Below are 14,363 nucleotides of genomic sequence, written 5' to 3'. Positions count from 1 at the left end.
TGACTGTAGTTGGGGGGTTCGTGTTATGGGGCTAGCAAACGTGCAACTTGTAAACATTAGACTGAGGCTTACCGTTGCCAGCTCTCGCTTGCGACGGGCGGCACCAAGCTTGTCAGTGCTTCTCGGTCTCGGGCCAGGGCAGGCAGAAAGGTGCGTGTGCACAGACGGCACGGCGGTCGGAATAAGCCGTGCCTGGCTCAGCCTCTTCAACCCCAGAGAAACCATCCTCATGTCCCCTGGGTTGTAATCCTCCTCCCTGAAATGCGCGCTGCAGATCTTGGAGTTCTTGGTGGCAGAGGTCATTGAAAAATCTTCCCGCCTAACACGGACAAATTGTACCCACTGTCTGAGCGTTGCCTTGTGGTTCATCGGGAAGCCATGGACCCTGTGTCCAGTTAGGGTGGAGTTTGTACACCCCCCACAAACACAGTAGTTTACCATTTTTCCTACCTATAAATATTTCTATCTAGCTCTATATCTATATATGTAGGCTAGTACTAGTAGCTATTAGCTAAGTAGCTATAGTGCTAGCTAGCTATGCTATCTGGCTGTGTCTATTTATTATCTATTTCTCTCTATATATATATCTATCTATCTATGCTATCTATATATCTATCTCTTGATCTTTATATCTATGCTAATTATATATTCTATCAATGTATTTATCTATAAACTATCTACTGCTGAACACTTTCTCGTTAATATCTCTCGTTGATCTCAATGGTCTAAAGGCGGGCTTTGGTCTATCGTCTCCCCAACGTGACGTCATGCAATGCATTGTGGGGGAAAGGAGAATCATTGCAAAAAAGTACCTACTTTTTCGTATTATATTACGTTTTGTGACAACCAACAACGTCAAATACAATAGATAACAGTTTAAATGTTTATAACCAACATGTAAATTGCGAAAATTCGTTGGAAAAATCAACCTGCCATATGGCCTTTAAACAAATCAGAAAAATAATCGGACCAGCTGGCGAAAAGCAGAATTCCCTCATATCTTGAAAGCTGAAAGCTAACTTTGTGATGACGTGAAGACATTCGCCGCTCGACTATGCGGTCTGTACCGGGCGACATTCTCACTCAAATTTCAAGACTTTCGTGACCCGAATCAAAATTCTGATGCGACAGATCAATGGGTAATCGCTTTCTCTCTTATAGGCTGTCCTCCTCGACCTTTTTGGTATTTTTAAATCTAATTATTTGTATTATCCGTGTGGTCCCTTAGAAATTTAAAATGCTATCCTTTCCCGGTTTTCTGCAGCCACATTGCGCGCGCATCCCAAATGTTTACAAACAAATAATAGGTCTATTAGATATACTGCTTCAAATTGCAAACGGAGAAGATATTTAGATTAAAGACAAGTTTCTTAACGTCTGTGTTCAATATCGTCAATTAAAACTAAAAACTTTTCAGCGATGAAGCATTTGTTTGTAGTATGGCCAAGGCCAGCCTTTTGAACCCCGGTTTGGCTGTTCGTGACGGTCAGCTATAACAGTGTTGAGCCTCAATTTTTACAGATTTCTGTGAAACTTACTTATGATCTAGCTAGATTATGTACATTTTAAGCTCAATGTACATACCTTGTTATGACAAAGTTACGCACATTTCATACACTCTAACATGTCCTCTATCTTTTATTGAAAGTGGTTAAAAATGATGTTTTCTAAAAAAGTATTGACGACGGAGAAGATTTTAGTCAGAATGGCTCAGTGAAATCGTCTTGATAAAGGATGATCTGCCTAACATAATCATATAAATATTTACATCATTAGAAAGCCCTACATCTTGTCTTCAAAATGGTATAAACATTTCAGGTATATTATTTGAAAAAGTCTGCATATTCAGACAAGAAAGTGTTAAACAGTGTAAAAAATGGACTCGGTGAGAAACAGTTCTGTCAGTGCATGACGTCACAATTGAATTTGACTTGAAAATTCTGAATCATTGAAACCCATTCATTTTTTTAAGCACTTTAAACTTTAATAACTTAAAAACTTTAAGTTATCTGTGAGAAAAGTAATAGCACACTAAAGTAGTTCAGACTTTAATCAAGTGAAGTTTGAACGGTGTTTCTATGTTAACCCTTGTGCTGCCTTCGGGTCACATGACCAAAAGGTTCATAGCGAACCATCGTTGTGTTTACCCAATTTTACCCAATACAAAGGCAAATAAAAATAATTTTCTTTTAACCTTCGCAATGTGGGGGGTCTGAGACAGCCCAACAGTTAAAAGAAAATGCTTCACTTTGTTTTTGTATGCGGTAAAATTGTCGCAAACGAAGGTGGGTCACAATGACTGATGGGTCAGAATGACCTGAGGCGAATACAAGGGTTAAACGGTATGAAAGGAGTAGGCGAAGGAAAAAAGTGGGAGGAAAATTTATAATAAGTATGCAGAATAACAGGGACGTGCACAGGCTATGGCTAAGGTTGTCCGGACAACTGCCCGTTTGCCCTCCTCGAGTCAAAGTGCCCTTCCGAGGAAAATAAATAAATAATAGTGAATTTAAACAGCTGCAGAATTTCATGGAGACCTCGATTTAAAAAATCGCCACCCAAAACATTTCATAAAGTAGCCTTATTCACTTCCAATCGATAAGCCTATGGGCAACAAGAGTGGAAGTTACAAGGGGGAGGGGGGTATGCCCCAAGCCCCCACCTCTCGGCTTGAGGCAACAGCCCCGGTGGATGTAGTTGGTATTGCATTTCCGATTTTCTACCCGACTCTACAAAAGGGAGCATCAGCAAATTGCTGATTTACCTGAGCTGAATGAGAACAAAGAGAAAGGATTTGATAATCTACAGCTGCCTGCCTTTATTGTAGTTTTACAAATGGTTGCACATACATGACGGTTGTTTGTAGAGTTAATTTAAGTTATTTTAAAGCAGATTTAACCATTTTGTAATGAACGCTATTATGCACATGGCATGACAAATGTAATTATAGCCTAATCTAATTAGTTATAATATCGTGGCATGTTACGGCTTCATTATATATTGTTGACATGTTATTCTGAGGCAAAGACAAAGATGAATAAATCATGTCTGATAACGTCAATATTGTTATGGTCGTTATATTGTTAGAACTTTAAGTCAGTTAACACCACAACGATGGCATTAACAATAAGCTAGTAATTGTAAACAACACTCATCATCATTATAATAGTAAAGGTATAGGCTTAATTTGCTTTGCAAAGCTAGAACAACAACGGAGCCAGATATTCAGGTTTAAAGTTTATTTATCCGACACAATACATAAGCAGTTAAACTATAAACACAAAGCAAAAAGAACAACGTATAGGCCCTAAACGCATAATACTACAGTACTAATAGTATTGATTTTCGTAAAGTTCACATGTAGGCTATCTGCTTCTTGATCGGACTTGTACCACATTCTGACAGTTTTCTGCAATGCCTTAGCTCCAGCTCACAAGCTTGCGACTGGTTGTCGCAAAGTATGACGTATACAGCTAGTTGCAAGCATGCATGAGTTTCGGAGCTAGGAACAAGCTTCTGCGCAAGACCAGACGAGTCGGTCTGGAAAGATCCGTTAGGAGCTCTCGCTTGCCTCACTGCGCCACTGAGCACTTTTCATAGAAATGAATGGGGACGCCATCTTGGAAGACAAAAGTAGCTGTCTCTAGTTATATTGACTCTATGGTATGCCCCCTACTCTGTTTACTCTGCGGTACTGCACGCAACCGCCACCTGAGCCTGCTTTTTCTTGCACTTAAGAGACGGTCACAGTTGTTTTAATGTGTGTCGATAAAAAACTGCTTTGACGTTGTCAGAAAAGGTGAGTTCTAAGTTGTAGAAATGTATAACAAACTAACAATTATCAAGTTTTATAAAATCAATAAAAATCTCCATAAATCCAGGCTCAGTTTGCCACGTTTAGCCTAAATAATCAGACGGCTATCAGCCCGTTATCACATGATAATTTTTTGGTAGGAAAAGCTACATGTCTGCTGATGGTTAGTTTATAATATTTTGTTTTAACAAGAAGAATCAATGATGGAAGTAATGCATGACATGAATTATCATTAGTAGGCAGGCTATTTCTTTTTCGTTTTTTTGTGAGGGGGGGGGTGCCCTTTTTTTCAGGCCAGAGCAACTGCCTTTCAAAATTAATGTGCACGTCCCTGAGAATAACAATAGTGTTTTTGCTTGCAGCAAACACACTAATCTAGCCTGATAACTCCGTTGGGCTGTAACTATGGGGCTTGTTTCAACCGAACTCGTAAAACAAATGCCTCTTCGCTCAATTGGATAGACCTACAACCAATCAGAGCAACATAATATGTTGTTAGTTGAAAACAAATTCAACCCTCAGACCCAACTTCCTGACCAAAATGTATTTGTGGGCGGGGCTAAGTTGGGCTGGCAGCCAGGCTAACACTAATCACCTTCACTAGACAATGTTTTACCAATTGGACAAACGGCTGTTTGTTTGTTTTACATCAAGCTCCAAAAACAATTTTTTGCTCAAATCAGCCCAATCTTTTTTGCATCAACTGATGCCTGAGTAAAACAAATTTTTCACTGCTGCTTTCAAACCTAGAAACTAAATGACTTTCGTTTGTAAGTAATTATGTTAGCATGGCTTCAGAAAGGCAGTAAAAGACTGCATGTGCCAGAGCCAGACACATCAACAGAGGTCCAAGTCCAACCAGAAACATCGGGGGCCTATTCCATAAAGGCCGCTCAAAAAAGCTAGACTTAAAGTCCTAAACCAGACTTGAATAAGTTTAATTAGTCAAGCGGGGCTAAAGCGGTTCCATAAAGGCCAATTTCAGCTCACGCAGTCCTACTAATTCAAGTCAGATTTTAGTACCCAAGCTAATTGCGCGTGCACCCTCACCCCCATGGTATAGCGCATACCCACTTTTTGCGCCCCTGTCTTTAGAAAGCTGCCCTGCTCGACTTTTTAGATGTAGAATTGACTGTAAAACTGTACAATTATGAACTTTGTGACATGACGTGAAGACATGGCTGCCGCTTGACAATGCAGTCTGTACCGAGCGACATTCTCACTCAAATTTCAAGACTTTCGTGACCCAAATCAAAATTCTGATGCGACAGATCAATGGGGAATCGCTTTCTCTCTTTCAGGCTGTCCTCCTCGACTTTTTTAGTCTTTTTAAATCTAACTATTTGTATGATCTGTGTGGTCCTTTTTCCGTTTTAAATGCTACCATTTCCCGGTTTTCTGCAGCCACATTGCGCGTGGATCGTGAATGTTTACAAACAATAAATTGGTCTATTGAAAACAACCTTTACTTGAACCCTTTCAGTCATCTGACAGGCTGATTAATGACCAGTGTGTATGTGTGAGTGTGTCTGATACAAAAAACAAACAAAAAAGTCAGTATTTGGTGTTTTGACTTACGTGCAAAGAATACACTGGTCCTCACGGTCTGTGGAGAAACACAAATAAGGGGGTCAAGGGATGGATACACAGAGATGCAAGGGAATGATGACAAGACTCAGATGAACCTGGGGCCTGTACTACGAATCAAGATTTGGCGTTAGCGGGGTAACTTCAGGTTCAACCCAGGCTTTTCTATACTATGACGGTGGATCACTTGTTACCGGGGTAGATCGCCATGGTAACACATGCTGAACGGCTAACCTGAGGCCTGTTCCATAAAGACTGCTCAAAAAAACTAGACTTAAAGTCCTAAACCAGACTTGAATAAGTTTAATTAGTCAAGCGGGGCTAAAGCGGTTCCATAAAGGCCAATTTCAGCTCACGCAGTCCTACTAATTCAAGTCAGATTTAAGTAGTCAAGCTAATTGCGCGTGCACCCTATTCTTAAGCAGCCCGAGAGGTAAAACATGGATCATACAATCCACCACGGCAAAAGCAATGCACACGGCCACGTGACTTCTTCCAGAAAGAATGTTCCCTTTAAATCGTGTTCAATGACAGCTCCCTCATCCACCGCATCAATAAAAAAAAAATGACACGCCATGATTGACGTTGTGAACGATAGGCTACGTAGGTCGAGGACCTTTTTAGACCTTTACTTTGTTGATTAAAAAATACCCTCTAAACTCATCTAAATTGGCTTTTTTGACATAGTAAAAAAAAAAGCCTACTATTAATCAATACACCCAGTAGCCTAACTTTTTAACATTGTTTTTGTGTTGGGGAAATGGAGGGCGGATTTAGGTTCGAGATACAGGCCTATGCCTGATGCCTAAACATTTGAAATCACAATCTAACATCCATACATTAACGGCTATGGTGTGTAGCCAATGATTGGTCATCATTGTTTAATGCATTATGCTAAATGTTAGCCTATGTAGGCTATTTAAGTTGATTTTCTATCAATTTTGAACATATTGAACTGATGAAAATAAGAAAATGAGAATATACGTGGTAAACTAGGGGTGCTGAGGGGGCTGCAGCACCCCCTGACAGCACAATAATTTAAAAATATTACTTTAAAATCCACCACCGCGGAATAGCCCCGCAGTAGCGTACTGGCCATCGGGAACACCGGGAGAAGAATAACAATGGAAACGAGGATAAGAAACATAAGGGTGTGGCTGAAAAAGAAAGAGAAAAAAAGACATCACTTTCACTAGACAAGGTTTTACCAATTAAAAAACAACCATTTTTATTTTACACAAGGCCCAAAAAAGTTGGCCTTTAAGTAGAACTATCGAACTCCCGAACTAGCATCACATCAGACTATGCATGCATTAGCAGGCAGCAGTGGACCGGTTCTGGTGGGCTGGTCTGGATAAAAGTCTGGGGCCTATTTTTACTCCCAGTCCGTCCCTGCCTGTGCCGCAACACAGCCATTAAGCCGAGGCTTTGCATTTATGTTGTTAATAAATAGGCTAACAATAAATTGTTGATGTCGCCTACCAACAATCCAAGTTTTGTTTTTCACTGTAGAAATCTCAAATGTCATAATGATTTGCCAATGCAAGAGAGTACCGGCACCTTTTTTTCTCCACAAGCAATGACAGGCTGGCATGAAATGGCTTGCATAATACTTAGTAAGGAGGCCATAATCATTTTTGACTCATGGCTTAAGTTACGTTTCTCCAGCTCTCCCCAGGTTGGCAAAAAAAGTATCTCAAAATGCATCAGATTGCTGCTTTAAAATATAGAATATTTACTTTTTTCTTATGAGGGAGCATGCACCTGGACCCCCTTAGAGGGGTAATAGGCCTACCCTTCTCACCTTTTTCACCCCTGACCCGTTTTCATGCCTGATTTTATTTCTAAAATTAATGTACTTTGTTTTGGTTGATAATACTGTAATCATTGTCAGAAATAACAGTTCAATTGTTTATTGAAATGTAAAGCTGTGAACGTGTGAAGTTTAGCTACGCAGCTAATTCCATGTGTTCTAACATAGGCTATTATTTCGAGAAGATAAGATGGTTTAATAAATTCTTATGGTCCTGTTGTTTAAATCATCCAACAATGCCAGGTTTTTTATTCTGTGATTGAAATTGAAGAAAAGCCTTCTGGAAACATTGAATTGAAGAACTTGCTGGAAACCAACGGTTTCTTTGAACCGAGATGGCGAGCCACCCACACACGCAAGTGAAATCTTCTGGAACGAGAGTACAAACTCTCGACAACGATAAGTGAACTGTATCAAATCATACAGAGAAAGTGATTGATCATTTATTTGATTTTGTTTACATTTTGAATCTTTTAAATGAATGGACAGTGATGGCTTTGAAGACTGGTTAATTGATTCTTTTGAATATTGTACATTCTATAGTGTACCTTTAAGGGAAAAGGTACAGTAGTGTGGTTTAAACATATACAAGGTTCAATTAAATAACAAAGCTAAAACCCCAAAAAAACAAAACCTGTTACTGCTGTTGTGGTTGACTGATACATGGAAACACACTTTATTGAGAACAAAGAATTAAAGGTGTCCAATAGGCTATGCGTGTGATTAGTTGGTTGAAACTATTGTAGCAGCTTGACCTCCTCAATGTTCAAGTCTTCTGAAGATTTTTTAGCATCATTTCCTACACTCTTAAACCCGTCCCTCTGCTTGGGCTTGTAGGGACGAGAGGCAATCTCCTTCTGTATCCTCAGCCCTTTTTGCTTCATCAGTAGATCCAGAATTTCCCCTCTCTGTTTGGCCATACCTAAGTATTTCTTTCTCTCCCCAATTAGAGCTAGCTGCTTGCTACTCTTTTGTGGCGGCACTTTGTGCTCAGCGACTGATTTGGAGATAGCACTGGTGTCCTTACTTGACCTAGCTAGCGGTAGCCTCTGGTGTATATCGGACGACTCCAAGCGCGACTCCTGCGGTGGTAAGAGGGACAGAGAATTCCACAGCAACTTGGCATGAGAGACATCCTCCTGTGAGGAGCCGTCAAACACAGTGTAGTACTTCTCAAACTCTTCCTCCTCTACCTCTTTACGAAGTACAGACATTTTAAGGTTATTGCTAATGCTCAGAAATATAAAACGAGAAGGGTGGGGGTCATCAACGTCAGTATAGACTGGAGAGGCACCAAATGCGGACTGTTGTCAGTTTTGGTCACCACGGAAACGAGGCGGACCGCACGCACCGCTCCTCCCATAGATGGCACGGAACTGTTTAAATACACGTGTAGGATGCTGCCGCAGTTAATTCACACTTCTACCTGTGCTGTTTCTACCTGGACTCCGTCTGAGACCTGCACTGTAGCACCGAGAGATATAGCCATCTCGACATTACCGAAAAAGAAGGCAAGTGGCATTTCTTTTATTTTATTGTAAAGTTTTGTCTACTTAGGATTTAATTCAAAACAACACCAAGCTAGGTCTTGACTAACTTTCATTAAAAAAAAGTATTTGTGTCAAATATTTCAACTAAATAATTGGTTAAATAAGGACTACAAGAAAAAAAAAAACATGATGACACCTCTCTAGCTAATCTGACATTCAGTATGTCAGCATGATCTTTTTAAATCCATAAACAAAATTGTTATAGTTACCTACTTTTCTAATAGTGGTGTTATTCTTAAGAACACCCAACAAATTACAGAGAACAGCTACTGTACATACAAGATTATCAGTCTTTACCTGTCAACCATTGTGCCACTACCACACATCACAGAACCTTGTGACATGTCATAATTTTGGTGTAAACAGTAAGCTTGGATGGACACTTGGCAGCATGCTGAGCTGCTTTCCTTATAAGGTAGCTCACTGGTAAGTCCCGAGCATCCCTCGAAAGGCCACCAAGACACTGCCAGTGAGAAGAAGCCAGGTACCCAAACATGGGCATTCCAGCATGGCACCTCGCCTGTTGTATGATAGCGGTTATCTTCATTCTGCTAATTTACATAGTTTATTGTGGTCACTCAAGGCAGCCAGTGGAGCCTTGTGCTCCACAGGCAGAGAAGATAAGTGAGTAAGTAATGCAAACAGCATGCATTTGTATGGTTAGCTAGTAGCACCTGTATTTATCTATTCAATTTGAGTAGACAGTTTACTGATAGAGAGAGGGAGAGGGACAGATGGGTTGGTGGGTGACAAAGAGAACACTGATGTTTTTATTGTATCTTTTATATTATGATTCAATGTCATATTGTTGTTTGCATGTCAAGGCATTTCGATTTTTAGACATTTGGAGGGCACCACGGCTCTTGTTGGAAGTATTTCAAACCACAAAACTGTGTTATGTTCTTCTGCTACAAAACAGCAACACTATATACTAGGCCTATATTTCTCTATGATTATCTCAATAATAGATACAGTTCCATTAAGGATTCAACGACAAGCAGTTTTGAGATCAAACCTAGGGCCAGTGACATGTCCAAGATGGCTGCCAGTGATCCTGCCAGTGATGACAGCAAATTCCTCTTCCTGGATAATGACTTTCGGAACAGCGGAATGGCCCAGGCCGATTGGTCGGCCAAGAAGATGGTGTGGATCCCATCAGAGAGAGAGGGCTTTGAAGCAGCCAGTATTAAGGAGGAAAAAGGAGACGAGGTAACGTTCTAGAGTTGTGTGGTCAGCTGTACCAGCATAATGGGTCCAGTGTCCAAAATGGTTTCAGTTCAGGACAAAGATTGTTATATCTAAATAGCTTTACATGGCTTCTTCTCCTTGTGAGTTTTCTTCTACCTAAACTGGAATATATATATATATATATATATATGTAATAGTATATATAATAAAACCTCCATATTGTTTTTACTTACAGGTCAGAGGATGTAAGGGTGTGAAGGAGAGGAAAGGGAAGCCACTGAGAGTACTGAGATGCAGGCAGATAGTTTGGATTTACAAACATTTAAACATCCTCGGTTTATAAGGATCAGACATTGAAAAATCCAGCAGTTGATTGTTTCTGATTCTCGTGATGATTTCTGTCTTCTATAATTTAACATGATTTGTGTCTCTACTCTCTGATACAATTGAACACTCAAAAAATACTGTAGCCCTTACTGTATGCCTTTCCTTGCCAAATTGGACACAACTGGATTGGTAACAGCTTGTCACCTGTTCAGTTTAGTCAGAGTGGACTGTAAGAGATTATATGAGAATGTTATTGTATTTTAACACGGTCTTGTGTGGTCTTACCTCCTTCCTACCTTGTCCTTCAAGGTACTAGTGGAACTCTCCAATGGCCAGAAGTTGACGGTCAACAAGGATGACATCCAGAAGATGAACCCTCCTAAGTTCAGCAAGACAGAGGACATGGCTGCCCTCACATGCCTAAATGAGGCATCCGTCCTGCACAACCTCAGGGAGAGGTACTTCTCCAGCCTCATCTACGTAAGTACTTCTATGTAGAAACACCCATACACACACCTGTCAGAAATTCCCTCTTCTTTTTAGAGCTGTTGCATTTCTTTCTCCATTTCTTTCTGTCATATACACATACATAGAGACGCACAGGGCACATACGCACATACTGTATAAACACACAAACACACACTCAAGTAGAAACTTTTATAGTCAATGCTGTCCAACTGTCCCCACCAATGAACACAATACACTATAGGTCAGGTCATCAAGAAAGGTTTAGTCCCTACCTTCTCCTCATCATCATCAAATGTTCTTCATTTTCCACCAGACTTACTCAGGCCTGTTCTGCGTGGTGGTTAACCCTTACAAGATGCTGCCCATCTACTCTGAGAAGATCATTGAGATGTACAAGGGCAAGAAACGCCACGAGGTGCCCCCGCATATCTACTCCATCACTGACAATGCCTACAGGAACATGATGCAAGGTAGCTGTGTGTGCATGTGTGTGTGTGTGTGTGTGTGTGTATGCATGAGTGTACTTGCACAACCGGTGAGTCAGAGGGCTGAGACACATACAATTTAGGAGATCAGACAGAAAGATGTAAATTTTCACAAATGTGTGTTTAATTATCAAAAAGAAACAATGCGCAAACAAATACATAAGGCTTTCCAGACTTCTAACTGGGAAGCCTCGTGTTTGATTCTGTATGTAGTAAGGTTAAAAGAACCCTCTGTACTTGCTTTGACCCAATCACTGACCTTGGTTTGTCTGGTCTGTGTGGTCTAGACGTGACCTAAAACCAAGACCCTACTTTCCTTCTCTACAGACATGGGTGACAACTTCAAAATACCCATACATGGAGGCCTTAGACCTGACCCTTATTAAGCAAATGATCCATTTGCTATTTTTAGCCAATTATTATTTATATTTTTTTCTCAATGCATTAGCTTGTCTTAAAGGGGTAATTGAATGCAAAACCGAGTTTACCTTGTCATAGTTGAATAACGACAGTTCGGTGGGTAAAATGGACATACAGTGCACCTCAAAGTCCATTGACACCTCTTTCCTATGCAAATCTCACAATTTATTTGGCTCTGGTCTGTGCCTTTGTCATGCCTCAAAATGTACATACAGACCAGCCCACTGGTTGGCCATGTTGCGTCTTTGCTCCGCAGCTTCGCTCGTTGTAAACCAACCAATCAGCACGCAGCTCATCTAAATATTCATGAGCATAAATGAAAGGGAGAAAACCTCTCGTTTCATTCCAGGGCTATTTCACAGGGTTGCATTAGGGCGCATAGAACAGCACCAGGGCCATTTTCAGCCCAACCCATATTAAATACTGTAGCAGGTTGAGGGGTTTCCACACCATCAAGCTTAGTAATAACCGACACACACAGTCCAATGTCAATGTCGTCTTTAATCCGTCTCATACCACCAAGTTTCTGGTCACATCATCTTTTTTATAAGCAACCACACAATCAACTAGATAGGGTACAATTTCTGGGGAAATTGTAGGGTGTGCTTGCTTGCGTCGGTTGCAGGTGGGTACGTTTTCCCTTCTAGTGATATTTTCAAGCATTTAGCCTACTCATATTGCATGATTCATTAAGAACACCCTTTGAAACAAGGAACCCCCTTTGAAACAAGCTACTGTAACAATGTTGTCACTGGCAGTATTTCAGATGGAATTGCGATTCAAATAGTACCGTCTGCTAACTGAAAATAAGTCCCCCAAAACGTAAATAAGTTTGTTATTAGTTTAGGACATGGCTAATTCAAAAGCAGTTTGCTAGAGGCAAGCTAGCTGTTGTTGCTATCCACACTTTACTGATTGTTTGAAAGCTCCGGAAATGAGAATGTTTCTTTTGTAAGGGATAATGTATAGACCAATTATCACCCTACGTCACACAACTGTCAAGCAGGCTCAACTGCGCATGTCGGTTGCGAAAGACGAACTTCTCCCTGGTCTATTACACTTTGAGTGTCGATCAGGTCATCATATATCTCTGGCCACTGGATTGCAGGGCTTGATATTAACTTTTTGAGGCTCTTAAATAGCCGATACCCTTAAATAGCCTGATCAAGTGATTGGGCAAAGCTAGCCTGTCTAACGGAGGTCGCTTTCTTAGGCAAATGACAAATTAAACAGGCTTGGTTAAAGAAATCCGAGATTCTGGCTATCTTCATCAGGCTCGTATCTACATTAGGCAGTCCTCCCTGACGTTTCTGGTGTAGAATGGAGTGAAATACAACATTGTGCACACTGCCAGTGAGCGAGTCTGACTGAGGCTAACATCAAAACAGTGTAACTGGGATGCAGTCTCACTCAGATTGCCAGTTTAAACAAATCACAAAAATAATCGGACCAGCTGGCTAAAAGCAGAATTCCCATATCTCTAGAAAGCTGCCCTGCTCAACTTTTTTTATGTAGACTTGACTGTAAAACTGTACAATTATGAACTTTGTGACATGACGTGAAGACATGGCTGCCGCTTGACAATGCAGTCTGTACCGGGCGACATTCTCATTCAAATTTCAAGACTTTCGTGACCCAAATCAACATTCTGATGCAACAGATCAATGGGTAATCGCTTTCTCTTTTAAAGGCTGTCCTCCTCGATCTTTTTGGTCTTTTAAAATCTAACTATTTGTATTATCCGTGTGGTCCTTTTGCCATTTAAAATGCTATCCTTTCCCGGTTTTCTGCAGCCAAATTGCGCGCACATCCCGATTGTTTACAAACAAATAATTGGTCTATAGAACGCCGGTCATTATCAGGAAAATAAGCGGGGACAGGGCGAACAGCACGCCGACGGAAAGCGGTTTTGTTTCGCTCTGAAGGGGCTTATTTTCCCGATAATGACCGGCGATCTATACATCATCCCGCTTATTACACGGCTATTTGCCAACAAAAAGAACTTAACAGTGTGTCTTTTTACAATGTATTTGTTACCATTCGTATTGTTGATCAGCAGAGAAATAGTTCGCCAAAGACGTTGAACTTCATAGACTTTGAACATTCTTTAGGCTTCAAATCAGCTGACGTCGCTAAGCAACAGAGTACACTGGGGTTGAAAAGTTACCGGACTACTTGCGGAGTGCTACAAAAGACATTTGACAGCGGTCAAATATGCATAGCAATGGTCAAATATGAGAAAATTGCGGAGGGCCGGCAAACCCTGGAACCCGTACATTATTGACGATAAAGTACTGCCTCTCGTACCTTATTGCTTTTATAATACGGTTACCAGCGAAATTATAAATAGTAGATAAAAAGTAAGCTGCCTTTCAGCACAAAATAGTTCTAGCCAACAAACGTTGTGTATCGCATTTCAGTAGCCGAGAGAAAATAGTCCTGTACGTGTGACTGTTGCTATGCAACGGACAAACAGCATTGTGAACTTCACGTTTGTTAGCCTAGCTAGATCTTGCACCATCTCATTCACTCACATCATGCTCATTTAAAAAAAGTTGCCTTTAAAATAACAACAATGACAATGGGACAGTTTCAATAAAAAAAATATTTAATTTAAACATTAGGCGTAAACATTTTAAATCAATCATAAATGTTTTGTAGGCACTGGATAGTTAGCCTGTATATGCTGTAAACTAGTTACAAGTGACTTG

General features: G+C 40.5%; 2 protein-coding genes across 2 annotated transcripts in view; one reads left to right on the top strand and one right to left on the bottom strand.

Moving 5' to 3' along the window:
* Positions 1-7,648: 7,648 nt before the first annotated feature.
* Positions 7,649-8,560, bottom strand: hoatz (HOATZ cilia and flagella associated protein). The gene has a single exon (XM_084676702.1). It carries the CDS (start codon positions 8,426-8,428, stop codon positions 7,952-7,954), a length of 477 nt encoding a protein of 158 aa, XP_084532828.1. The 5' UTR covers positions 8,429-8,560; the 3' UTR covers positions 7,649-7,951.
* A 118-nt stretch (positions 8,561-8,678) lies between these two features.
* The window catches only part of LOC146253585 (myosin-11-like), a 94,837-nt gene continuing 89,152 nt past the window's right edge, over positions 8,679-14,363 (top strand). Inside the window, exons 1-3 of the mRNA XM_084676704.1 lie at positions 8,679-9,973; positions 10,589-10,759; positions 11,061-11,217. Of these exons, the coding sequence (XP_084532830.1) occupies positions 9,662-9,973; positions 10,589-10,759; positions 11,061-11,217 (640 nt within the window). The 5' untranslated portion in view covers positions 8,679-9,661. The remainder of the gene's footprint in view (positions 9,974-10,588; positions 10,760-11,060; positions 11,218-14,363) is intronic.

The sequence above is a fragment of the Hypomesus nipponensis genome, chromosome 17 (assembly GCF_054491055.1).
Source record: "Hypomesus nipponensis isolate SF chromosome 17, ASM5449105v1, whole genome shotgun sequence".
Lineage (NCBI taxonomy): Eukaryota > Metazoa > Chordata > Actinopteri > Osmeriformes > Osmeridae > Hypomesus > Hypomesus nipponensis.
This window is presented reverse-complemented; position numbering and strand designations above follow the sequence as displayed.